Consider the following 12,742-nt stretch of genomic DNA (forward strand, 5'->3'; position numbering starts at 1 on the left):
GAAGGAAAGAGATTGATTAAGAGGAAATATATCATAGAGGATGTTAAGCCAAGAAAAGTCACAAGGAAACAGAGAAGAAAGGTTATACTTCCAAAGGATGATGATGATGATGAAAGGACTGAGTTAGATGACAATAGTCACTTGAAAATTTCAATACATTAGCCACCTCAGATAATTGATGAATTTTGTGAAAATATCAGTGGGAGTGTAGGTATGGTTTGATTTAAGTTTGTGAAGTATGATAAATTGGACAAAGTAGATACAACTAAGGTTGAAGAATTAATCATTGATATGATAGGAAATTTCAAGTATACACCATTAGAATTAGGTAACATGGTACCTAATGAACTATATGGTAAGATAGATGGAAAATGTATGTATGCATTGATGACTAAGAACCAAATTAGAGGAGACACACTTGCTCAAATTATGTCAGAACTAAACAAGAAACAAATTTCTAAATCTATCAAGGACTACAATGAAAAATTTACTCATAAAAGAAGAGATTTTTTTATTTTGAAAAGTAAAGTAGAAAATGTAGTGGAAGAAAGAAAATTTCTATGGAAGAAAATCTATGGAATGATGCTAGATGATGAGAAGAAAGATGAGGATGAGAAAGATTACCCTAAAAATGTAGAGTTGGATAATACAGAGGACATCTATGATACAATTCAAAAGAGTGAGAGTCAAAATGACACAATTATGATTGAAGATAAACTGGAGGTAAGCCCAACTCATGGTTGAATATGAAAGCAAGAGTGAAGGTCATATACTGACCAAGCTAGAGAAGAGAGATAAATTTCTACCATCTAAGTTAGCTTAGGAGATGTACACATCATGTAGATTCATCACCTATTATTTATGCTATTTCACCTAGTCTTGATCATACTCAATGTGATGTAAATATTTGTCAAGTTGAGAAACAAAGTTAGTTTGGCTAATAAAGGTGATAACACCCAAATGCATGATCATAAGGATGATACCAAAAAGGGAAATAATAATGTCAATACATATGGTTAGAAGGATGTAAAGATTTAGGATGAAAAATCAAACCAGTCCCTTATTAGTGATAGAACAATTTCCTCATGACCTATGAATGAGGGAGAAAAAGGGTTGGACAATAGAATTCCACTAGTGAACTCAAAATTGAAGATGAAAAGGAAAAGAAGAATGAATTTTTACAACAATCTATTAGTATTGATGAGAAAAATCTTGAAGAGAGAAAGAAACATGTTGAACCTCATAAGTTTGAGGAGATAAAAAATCAGCCACTTAGGTAGAATTTGGAAGTCCACATAGAAGGACCACAAATAACAATACCAAGTTGTAGTACCCTAGATCCCAAGGGAAATAAATTGAAGAAAAGATGAAGTAGTCTCCATTGAAGGGTAAGGGAATTAGGCTTAATGAGGAGATTGTGATTCCTAATTGGAATACATCTAATATAAGTGCTGAAAAAATAAGGACACTTAGTGATTTTTTATGTAGAAAGGCCAAGCAAGAGAAGAAGAGGAAAGAGTGTAAAAAAAGATATGTACTCTATGATATTAAAGATATATTTCTTGAGACAATTTATGTAGACAACTTAGATGGATAGACCCCCATTATAGAACAACTAGTTAATATAGTTGAGAAACTAAATGACTCTAATATAGACACACAAGAAAATTAATGCAGAGGTTAGAAATAAAATTTGAGAATAGAGTGATGGAGAAAGTAGTAAATGAGATTGCACTCAAATAGGTTAAACTCTCCACTCTTGGTATTGATTTAGAGAAGTTAAGGCATAAAGAAAATACATTATTTACTAAGTTAATTTGATGTCCCACATTCACTAAAGAAATCAAGGAGAAGATGGACAAGATTGATACCGGTCTATAGAAGAGTAGTAAGGACTTGAGCATGGACCCAAATTCTAGCTCAATACATTTTTCTAAGATCATATTTTTGCAAGGCAAGTAATCAAAATTATTGCATGAGGAATGCAACATAAGATCATAGGTCACATATATTCAAGCATTTCTATTACCTCATTTGGAGGTGATACAAATACATAGACTAATGAGGATCTCATTCAAAATCAAAATTAATCTATAATTGACAATATGGTTGACTTAGCAACCAAATTGGAGATAGAAGGATGAGTTCTTGAGACACTCAAGAAAAATTGGGATGATATAATGGCTATTATCTTAAGGTTGCACCAACCATTTTTGGATACATTTGGTATAGTCCCCAGTCCAAAGTTAAATGTCACTATTCAACATTAGTGACAAAAAAAGGGGGGAAATAATGCTAATGATCAAGTATAAAGGGTAATGAATAGTTACATATACTGTATCATAGTAACAAGGAGACAATTTATCAATCTAATGCTGATCAAAATATTTTGAAAATATAAGTTATAACTTAATACATGTAGATTGAGCTATATGTATGGAGCACACCCTAAAGGGGAGCTAAATGTTTTTAGATTTTGTTATGTCCAATTTTTTTTTTAATATCATGATAAGTGTTTTTTTCACTAATTCCAAAGGGGGAGATTGTTGACCCTAAAGGAAATCTTGGTATTTTCTATTAGTGTAAAATAATTAGTCATTTATGTTGATCTCAGATTGGTTTTGACAATTAAGTGTCAATACACTTAAGTTATTTACTTAGTTCATGCCGAACAAGTAACATATGTCGAGCAAGTCATAGACCAAGCTAAGTCATAGTGAGTGTTGAGTCACTCATGTTTTGAGTTAGCCAAGTGTCGAGTAGATAATATAAGCCGAGTGACACAGGAGCTGAGTAACACATGAGATGATTAAACAATGGATGTCGAGCAATATAGGTGCCAAGTCACAATAGAAAAATTAGTACATGCCAAGCATCAGAGACTTCAAATGTCGAGTAACATAGTTTTGACATATTTTTTTGTAATGGCATAAACAACTATGTAAACCATTTTAAAGTTGACTTAAGATTGTATTTCGATATTTTGGAGATAATGATGAATCTCTAGTTGGATTCTCTATGCAATTACATGTAGCATTTCAGAAAATGAGAAGGTTTAAGTGGCAAAATGGATGAATCTTAGCCATAGATTCATACCTAATCCTAAGCCACTATCATCTTAAGGAGGACAAAACCCTAAACTCTTCATGAATGAATGAGTGAATCAATGTGTAAGGAATTGAAGGAGTGAAGAGAGAAGTTTGCATGTGCAAATAGAGCATTCATGATGTCTTAGAAGTTATGAAGTGAAAGTAGATTATAGAATCAGTTAGAGCAAAATAGAGGATAGCAAAAAGGATACAACATAGAGACATCTGATCGAAAAGGATAAAAAAGATGTTGTTTAAAGGCAATCTGTTATCAGGCAATCAAGTGCTAATCGTAGGATCAAAGATGCGACATCCAAATAGGTGATTTCAGTTAAAATCTCTTAATAGAGTAGTCCTAAAAGGCTATATGAAATCCTTTAATAGGGTGCTTAGTTAGTTGTGAGTTAAAGTCCTCTAACAAGGAACACTTCTAATAGGGTGTTGAAATATTCTAACAATGTGAGACCTAACAATCTTTGTAAGCCTTTAACATTATAGACCTTTCATAGGTAGATGATGACTCATGATAAAAATATTGTAACCTTCATTGGATACACTTTATTGCTATAGTAGTAAAGATTTGTGGATGTCATCCCCACCCCAATTTTACCTTCTCACTTGGAGGGCTTTTGGGTAATCATATATGGTGTTATGTGTATGAATGCTTACATGTTTACATGATTTAGATGTATATGATTTTCATTTTAGTTCAGTTTACTCATTGAATGCATGAGATAGATGCATGGTGAAAGTTTTATGGGTCCAAGTTTAAACTACTAATTCACCTCCTTCTCAGAGGTTTACCTTTCCTATTTTATTTCCAAAAATTTGTATTAGAGCTTTCTTCTTTGAAAGAGAAGATTTGTAGCTTTGACAAAAGATCTTGAAATGGAAGTCTACAAGTTGGGAAAGACCATTAAGAACCAAGAGATTGAAATACATCTCATGCTACATCAACTGAATCAAGCAAGAGAAGACCTAAAGAATTCATTGAAGACACTACTAAGCTATTTGTAGATGGAGACTCAAATGAATTTGATACAACAATTGCAAATCTAATGGAAAATAATAGAGCCCAAGTTGAGGAAATCAAAAATCTCAAATTAGAGCAAGAATCACAAGCCATACTGCTATGTGAACTAACTAAAAAAAAGAAGAAAGCTAAGGAAGAAAAATCCCTGACTAAAGAAGACAAAAGAATTCTGGCCAATAAACTAGAAGAGAAGTCAATATAGAAAATCAAGATTTCCAACATGCAATTGGATACTCTAAGTCAAATGATGAATGCCAATTATGAATTGAGTGTCAAGGACATTGAGATAACTACATTGAAGTTGCAGAATGAACAATTGTAGAGTGACCTAAAGAGAGAAAAGGAATTTCTTGAAAGTTTTAACAAACCAAATTAAGCCATCAGATACTTTGAGCAATTCTTGATCCCCTAGATCTAATAATGATACATCCGGACTAGGATATACAAATACTGAAGAAGGAGAATCATCCAAAAGTACTAAAGAAAGGAACAACAAAGGTAAGAACTCCAAACCTACTTGTCATAATTGTGGTAAGAAAGGACATACTACTAATGTGTGTAAGAGAAAGACTATAAATTAGAATGTCAAGCCTAAGGACATGGTTTACTGCCATAAATTCAACAAACAAGGTCATTAGGAACATGAATGTAGAACCAAGACTGTGAATACAAAAAGATTTGAAGGATATTGCTACAACTGTTAGAAGTATGGACATAGAGATTTTGAATGCAGATCAAAACCCATGTGGTCATCAAATAGGAAAACAAAGGTAAGAAATAATGACAACTCTTAGAACTAGGATTATAATACAAGATATAGCTTTCATTATTGTCAAGAATATGGACATGTTCCTAAGAATTGTGTTAGGATACACTTCAATGGTAACTACAAAAGATGGTTAAGTCAAACCACATCTTTTAGCTATTTGAAGACTAGTCACATTAGTAAATATTGTCCAACTAGGTCAAAGGCACCAAGTTGTGAATTTGATAAAGGTAAAGGTAAGGTAGATTTTGAACACATAAGAGGTGAGATGAATAAGGCATGGAAAAATAAAGATGATTGTAGCACATCAAATGGAGAATCACTTCACCCAATGGGTTAGGTGATCACACCTCATCAAACTAAGAAATCAAGAGGTATGTGGGACTGATATTTAAAGGCTATATCATACATCAGTTCCAAAAGGAGATAGTACTAAAAAGATTACATTAGCATGAATAAAGATGCAAGATGTTGATAGGAATTCAAGATAAATCTTTGAGCTTTTCATGTTGTTGCCGAGCATGAAATATTTCCTATGTATGCTGAGTGGAATGCTAGAAGATGCCAAGTTAGTAGTCTAGCTAGTTGATCCTGAGCTCATAGTGGTTGCCAAGTAATGGAAATGTAAATGGATGCCAAGTGAGCCTAAAATTGGTTGATGTTGAGCTTACAACTGTGTAAGTACTCAACATTAATTGCAAGGTTTTCAAAGGGTATTTGATCAATTTTAGCTAGTTTTTCATGATTTCAAATTTAGGAAAGAATGAGTAGAGAAAAAGTCAACCTAGAAATCTATTCCAAGTAGTTACAGAAGGTTCGAGCAAAAATATCACATCCATTCATCAGATTTGACAAGTTATTTATCAAGAGTTGAGCTACGCAGTTTTAGTTTTTGTAAACCCTAGTTTAGCATTATGACATTGAGTTCAAAGAATGTAGAGGGAAAGGAAGTTTTGAACATTCAATTAGTAAGTAATGAAGTCAAGCAACCCATTTTCAAAGCAATTCCTAATATTGCATATAAGCAAGACCCTTCTAGTGCATTATCGATGATTCCATCTAATGTAATAATGGTGCAAGATGTAATAAAATGCTATAACTACAAGATAGGAAGCATTAAAGATATGGAAATTAGAGAAGAATACAAAAAAATCTATGAAAATGGTGTTTTGAAAGAAGAGTTCAAAATTGTTGAGAGAAAGGGATTAACACAGGCACTAGATTTTTTGAATGTATTTAAGATAGAGTGGATCAAAATAATGCTTAGTTGAATCCATGATGGTTCATTATGGCTAGATAATAGACCTATCAAAATTACTAAGAGAATAATTCATAGGGTTACTGGCTACCCAACTCTAGATTGGCCTAAGAAACTAAGAAGTGATTGTAAGCAGGTGATTGAGAAGAACACTGGAGCTTTCTGGAATAAGAAAGGCATGACAATAGATACAATCACTAATCCTTTTATTAACTTTTCTTTAAGGGTTATATTAGACAAGTTCTATCAATCTAGTAGATTAAATAGCATGCCTTGTATAGCTATGGATGTTGGATACAAAATTGTAAAGAAAGATCATACATATGACCTAGTAGAGCTATAATTACAACAACTGATGGAGAACTTTGGAGAAATAAAAAAAACTAAGAGTGCACAATGCAAATTTGGTTCAATTTTGATTTTTATATTATTTTATGTGCAAAACAAATTTCCCTTATTTGGTATTGTAGGATGGAAGACCAATAGATCAGTTGTAGTACAAATTGGTGAGTACATTCAGAAATTAGGAGAGAATTTTGAATCCTTAATGATCAGTTAAAGAGAATTTTGAATCCTTAATGACTAGATACTTTGAAGATTTCAAGAAGTCTATGCAGGAAAGACTAAGAATACTAGTATCCTTAGTTGAGAAACACTATAATGATGTATGTTTTCTTATCGATGCTAATTATACTTTTGTGCAAGCTACCACACCAATGGTAAGATGGTTAAGACCCTTAGGCTATGAGATAAATGTGGATGAAGCCTCTACAGCTATAAAAACTTTACTTGCAAAAGAGGTAGAAAAACTACAAAGATCTTTAGAAATTATGAAGTGGGAAAATCCAAGATCACCATGGAACTAAAAACTACTTTAGTTATCAAGAAGGACAAGATAGTAAAGAAATTGAAAGCTAAGTTTGGAGAGGGTTGAGGAAGAAGAAGAAGAAGAAGAGGATGAAGAGGTAGAAGAAACTCAAGCACAAGAACTTCTTGCATTAACTCAAGGTATAGGAGAAGACTAGGAAGAGGAGGAGAATAAAGGTGCTAAGGGAGAAGAAGCCAAAGAAGCACCTACTCCTACTAAGTCAAAGAAGAGGAAGGCCAAGGAAACACCTATGGCAAGGACTAAGAAAATTTCTAAACCAAGTTAGCCAAAGGCTATTGCACCTACAACAAGAGCCAACACAAATGTAACTACACAAAAGGCCAAGGAAAAGACAAAGAAAATAGAACAAGGAGGTCAAGAATAGAAGAGACCAAGAAGGAAATATGTGGCACAACCAGATTATAAAGAAGAGAATATAGAGTTAAATGAAAATAGCCAATTTAAGGTGGTGATTTGCAACCCTCTCTCAGATCATGAAAATTTATTTGAAAATGTTCAGAATAAAGCAGATCTATTAGGATTTAGTCATGTTAATTTTGATAAATTGGTAAAGAGGAGAAAAACCAAGTGGAGGAGACCCTATATACCATGATGGCAAAGTTCAAGACAAAACCACTAGAATTTTCCAACTCTATACCTAAGAGTCTATATGACACAGTTGAGCAAAAATGGCATTATTGTCTAAATTTGGAAAGACAAATTAGGGAGACCACACTGGCCCAAGTGATGCCTGAACTAACTAAGGCACAAATTGCTAAGGCTATAAAGAAGTATGCAATTAGGTTCACACCTAAATATAGAGCCCCTAGAATTTTACAAAATAATATTAAGGATGTTGTCAAAAAGTCAACACAAATATGGAAACTCATTTATGGGTTAATCACAGTAAAGAAAGGAGAACCTAAACCTTCTGAGGTCAAGGATGATGTTGAAGAAGATGATGAAAAAGATAACACTATTGGAGGAGGAATAAGAATGAAAGAAGATGACAAGGCAATAGTTGAGCTTGAGTAGCTAGAAGAATAGAGTGTGCATGACACATAATTATCGACTGTTAGTCCTCCACATGATACAATTGAGACAACTGAAACAATAATTGTAAAGGATGTTTCTGATCTATCAACTCAGAATATCAATCCCCTTACTGAAGAAGATTTGAAGAAGATATTAGATTAGTCTACACTGTAGGCCAAACTTTGTGATTATCTAGTTTTGGTAAGTGTAGATGAACTAAAAAAGTCAGTGACTGATGTTGCAAGAGAAAAGATGAACCCACAAGAACCATCTTCTATCATCCCTTCAATTACTAATGTATGTTGGTGTAAATAAGTACTCACTATTTACAATTACTTAAGTTTACTTAGGTTAATGTGTTATTTTATTATTTATTAGTTAGTCACCTAGGAGTATGCATACTCTTGTGAGTTGTCATGTTGACAACATAGGATTTTTCACTTTTTTTTATGCACATGGTGTCTACAACATCTCTATACGTGATATACCTTGTCATACTTATCCTCTCATCCACAATGGAGGATAATCCACTTTTAGTGGACTTGTGCTTAGTTTTCAATCTTATCTCCTAGCACCTTCTAGAGACATTCTAGATGCATCTTAGAGGCCTTTATATATAGGCACTCCTAGTGTGTATGGCCACTCACTACATTGTACAGAACATTGAATTGCAATAAATCAATTTTGGATATTGTTATTTTGATGATACCCGGTTGGTCTACTATTGTGCTTATGTTTGAATTCCTTGATCTTGGGTGATTTTTCCCTAAGAAAAATCCTTATTTGGTATCATAGCTATACCAAATTCTTAGATGGTATTAGAGATGAGGGAATTTCTCTTCACATAGCTATTCGAGACCATCTTATTGCTTCAATACCTTGACTTATATCTAGAGTATCATAGTCATTGGGAGTTTTTAGAGCCAAAGTGAACCTTGTCATTGGTTCCAAAACATCGATTTGGTGAAATTTGACTATAAATTTTCCTACCCTAGGCCATAGTTGATTTTGAGGCATTTTTTTTGCAAATTGGCACCCGAAGGCCTGATTTGCAAATTTGGTATGATCATTTCAGATCTTTGAATTTAATTTTTAGATTTGCATATTTTATTATTTCAGTCTCTATAATTTCTCTACATTATTTTTCAGATCTGTGAATTTTGTTCAGAATTTTTTTGACCATCAGGCCTGTAGATGAGGGGATTTTTTGTAGGACAAGATTGGTGCTTGCTAGTGCTAATTAGATATTGGCATCATATTTCAAAGGTCAAAAAACCCCCAAATTGACTTTTGTTTCACCAAAATCAGACATCCAAGGTGAAATCTAGAGTCATCTAATTTTTGGAGGTGTGACAATGATGATTTAGAAAAAATAATAATAGAGGTGATTTTAAAACAACGATATCTCCCTCTTATAGACTCCTTTTTACGAGAAATGTTTTTTGTTTTGGGGTAGAATTTCGTGATCTACACATTGGTGTAGGATGTTTAAACTCTCTGTTCCTAAGTCTTCTACAATTTTCAAATCCTAATTGTTGCAATGTCAAATGCTTAGTACAGGCTCATCTAGACACATAATTAGGTTCCTTTTTTTTGGAAGTGAATAATTTGTAGTCTACTTTCCCAATCTACAATTAGATTATAGGCTTGTGTGGATAGAAAGATCACTTTTAAAAATAGGTCCTTTCTTTGCATTGTATTGCTTCAAAATTGTTGTACATTGCTTAGTTCTAGATTTGTACTCCAAAAGGAAGTTATAAACAATAAAATTAAAATTCCACTTTGTACATTTTGACAAGTGGCCTATTGTACATGCACTACCTATAAAGTGCCCAAATCATACATTGGGGGGTTGATTATTTTTTTTGCACTTTTGAGGGGATACATTGATTAGTACATCATGGATGAGGAATATTTAATTACCTTGACAACATAAAACTATAAGTAGTGGAGTCAATTGGTTCTCACTTATCTTAGTTAGCATAATGCATTGCCATATGCGAAAGGGCTTTCATATAATGGTCGCACTAGTTTCATCATTTTCCATGCCCTCTTTCTACATATGGATACAGAGGTTATGGATTCACTTGGTGACATGAAGTCAACTTATTTATATGATATTTGGATCTATCTTTGGGAGATGTATGGAGATCCACATATTCCTCCATTCCCAAAAGATCTTTTACCTCCAGTTGTAGCTGCATCCTCTCTAGATGAGATCAAACCTCCTAATGCTCTTGTTGCTACTATTGATCCAATTTTCACCACAAATGGCCTTGATTTAGTGTAGTAGGATTTACTATGTCTTCCTACTTTAACTTCATGGGATGACTTCCTTCTAGACATTGCAGAGCTTTTTGTGGAGTCTTACATTAAAGATGCGGGAGACATCATTGATGATATTCATCTTCTCTTTGTTGAGGTGAATACTTCATCCATTGTCACAATGATAAGTTTATGTACTTCAACACAATAGGGTACAACTTGCCTTCCAACTCTAGCATTAGTGGATGACTTCTTGACAAATATTTTAGGTTTGTTTGTGGAGTCACACATAGCAGATTTGGGAGACATATTTGATGATCTACATCTTCTCTTTGATGAAACAAAATCTTCTTCATTTGTCACGAGGGATCACTCTAACCCTCCTATCCATTCTCTACACAATTAGTCTTTACATGTTGAAATGATTGTGGACTCTTATGTACAATAGTTGTAGGAGGTCTCTTTATCATTTGAGAAGATAGTTGGTTCTTTGAGACATGTTCTACATCCATCCTTGCTAGACTTGCACTTTTTCTTTTCACCAATCTTGGAAGGGGTGACCATCAACATCGACACAAGGATAGTTGAGTAGGTTCTTGATACACCATTCATCATTGGGATTCTTTCTACACATAGGGGAAGCATCTCGCATGTACCTCCATCACTATTTCTTCCAAAGGGTAGGAACATTATTCAACAATCATGGATCAACTTCTATATTGGAGTAGCTCTCACTGATCGACGCACTATATTTAGGGGGTGACTACCTTGTCTCCTTCTCTTTTATGGGGGGGGGCTTTTTCCTCTTATGGAGTTTTGTTCTTCTCATACTTCTCTTTTGTATATACTTGATGTATGTTGTAATGGGGGGGTCTTGATTACTCCATCCATCCATGCATCTTGTCTTTTCATCTCTCTTTTTGGGGGAGGGTTTTTTCCATGAGGTTTTCCCTCTTTTTCTACTTTATGAGAGATTGAATTTCATTATGTACATGGGTACCTCATATGGCCTATTAGTTGGGACACATTATGCATTTCATCCTAGCTTTTGTGAGCTTAAGTGCATTCCCCTAAGTTGCACTTAAGGGGGGGTGTTGGAGTAAATAAGTACTCACTATTTACACTTACTTAAATTTACTTAGGTTAATTTATTATTTTATTATTTATTAGTTAGTCACCTAGGAGTATGTGTACTCTTGTGAGTTGTCATGTTGACAACACAAGAGTTCACACCTCTTTTTATGCACATGGTGTCTATAACACATGAGTTAGCACTCTAATTAAGCACATGGTGTCTACAAAATCTCTACACATGATACACCTTGTCATACTTATCCTCTCATCTACAATGGAGGATAGTCCACTTTTAGTAGATGTGTGCTTAGTTGTCAAGCTTATCTCATAGCACCTTCTAGAGACATTCTAGATGCATCTTAGAGGCCTTTATAAACAGGCACTCCTAGTGTGTATGGCCACTCACTACATTGCACATAATATTGAATAGCAATAAATCAATTTTGAATATTGTTATTTTGATCATACCTTGTTGGTCTACTGCTGTGCTTGTGTTTGAGTTCCTTGATCTTGGGTGACTTTACCCTAAGGCAAATTCTTATTTGGTATCATAGCTATACCAAATTCTTACAATATACAACCTTTGGTCGAAATTCCAAAAGCTATATCTACCAAGGTTGATATAATTGTCAAGATTGATATTGTTGAGAAGGGGAGAGCAAAAGAACAAGCCACCACAATAGGACAATAGGAAATGGGTCAGATAGACCTATATGCATCTATAACACAAGGACAAGGTGCAAGATAAGTCATAGTGGCAAAACAGGGCAAGCGTGAAGAGAGTGAGTTGAAACCTAAGGTGAAGGAACAAGTTGCCATTCAAGCTCTAGTAGTCTTACTAGCATTTGGCACTCCTTCCATACAAACTCTTCAAAAGCCAAGCACAGATTCTATTCCATTGCAAATCTCAGTGCCAAGCCCAAGTTCATCAAAGGTTGAAAAAGTAATTCAATATAGAGATGTAAGCATTGATGAAAAAGTTTTTATACCCAAATATGATTATGATACCATGACATTAGAACAAATAGGCATATTGCAATAGGTCCTAGAAAGGAAAAAGCATCAAGAAATTCTTAGGAGGGAGCATAGGTAGAAGCAGACACTATAGGACATCAAAGACACCTTTTTAGATGCATTTAGTCTCTCAACTCCTAATGAGACAAAGCCACTAATGGAACAACTGATAGATATAGTGGATAAAGTTAGTAATGAAGACCTTGATACTAATGCCAAATTATTAGGATGGTAAGAAAAGAAGTTCCAAAAGAAAGCGTATGAGAAAATATCTAGTGACATGGTACTCACATAAGTTGCATTGGCAACTAAGGTTGAGGATGCAAAGAAGGTACTTGAG

General features: G+C 34.0%; 1 protein-coding gene across 1 annotated transcript in view; it reads left to right on the top strand.

Moving 5' to 3' along the window:
* The first annotated feature begins 582 nt into the window (after positions 1 to 582).
* LOC149569768 (uncharacterized) overlaps positions 583 to 12,742 on the top strand; it is a 152,115-nt gene continuing 139,955 nt past the window's right edge. Inside the window, exon 1 of the mRNA XM_089817003.1 lies at positions 583 to 723. Within this exon, the coding sequence (XP_089673129.1) occupies positions 583 to 723 (141 nt within the window). The remainder of the gene's footprint in view (positions 724 to 12,742) is intronic.

Source organism: Cupressus sempervirens, chromosome 3 (assembly GCF_028749045.1).
Source record: "Cupressus sempervirens isolate cs-2001-9-10 chromosome 3, ASM2874904v1, whole genome shotgun sequence".
Lineage (NCBI taxonomy): Eukaryota > Viridiplantae > Streptophyta > Pinopsida > Cupressales > Cupressaceae > Cupressus > Cupressus sempervirens.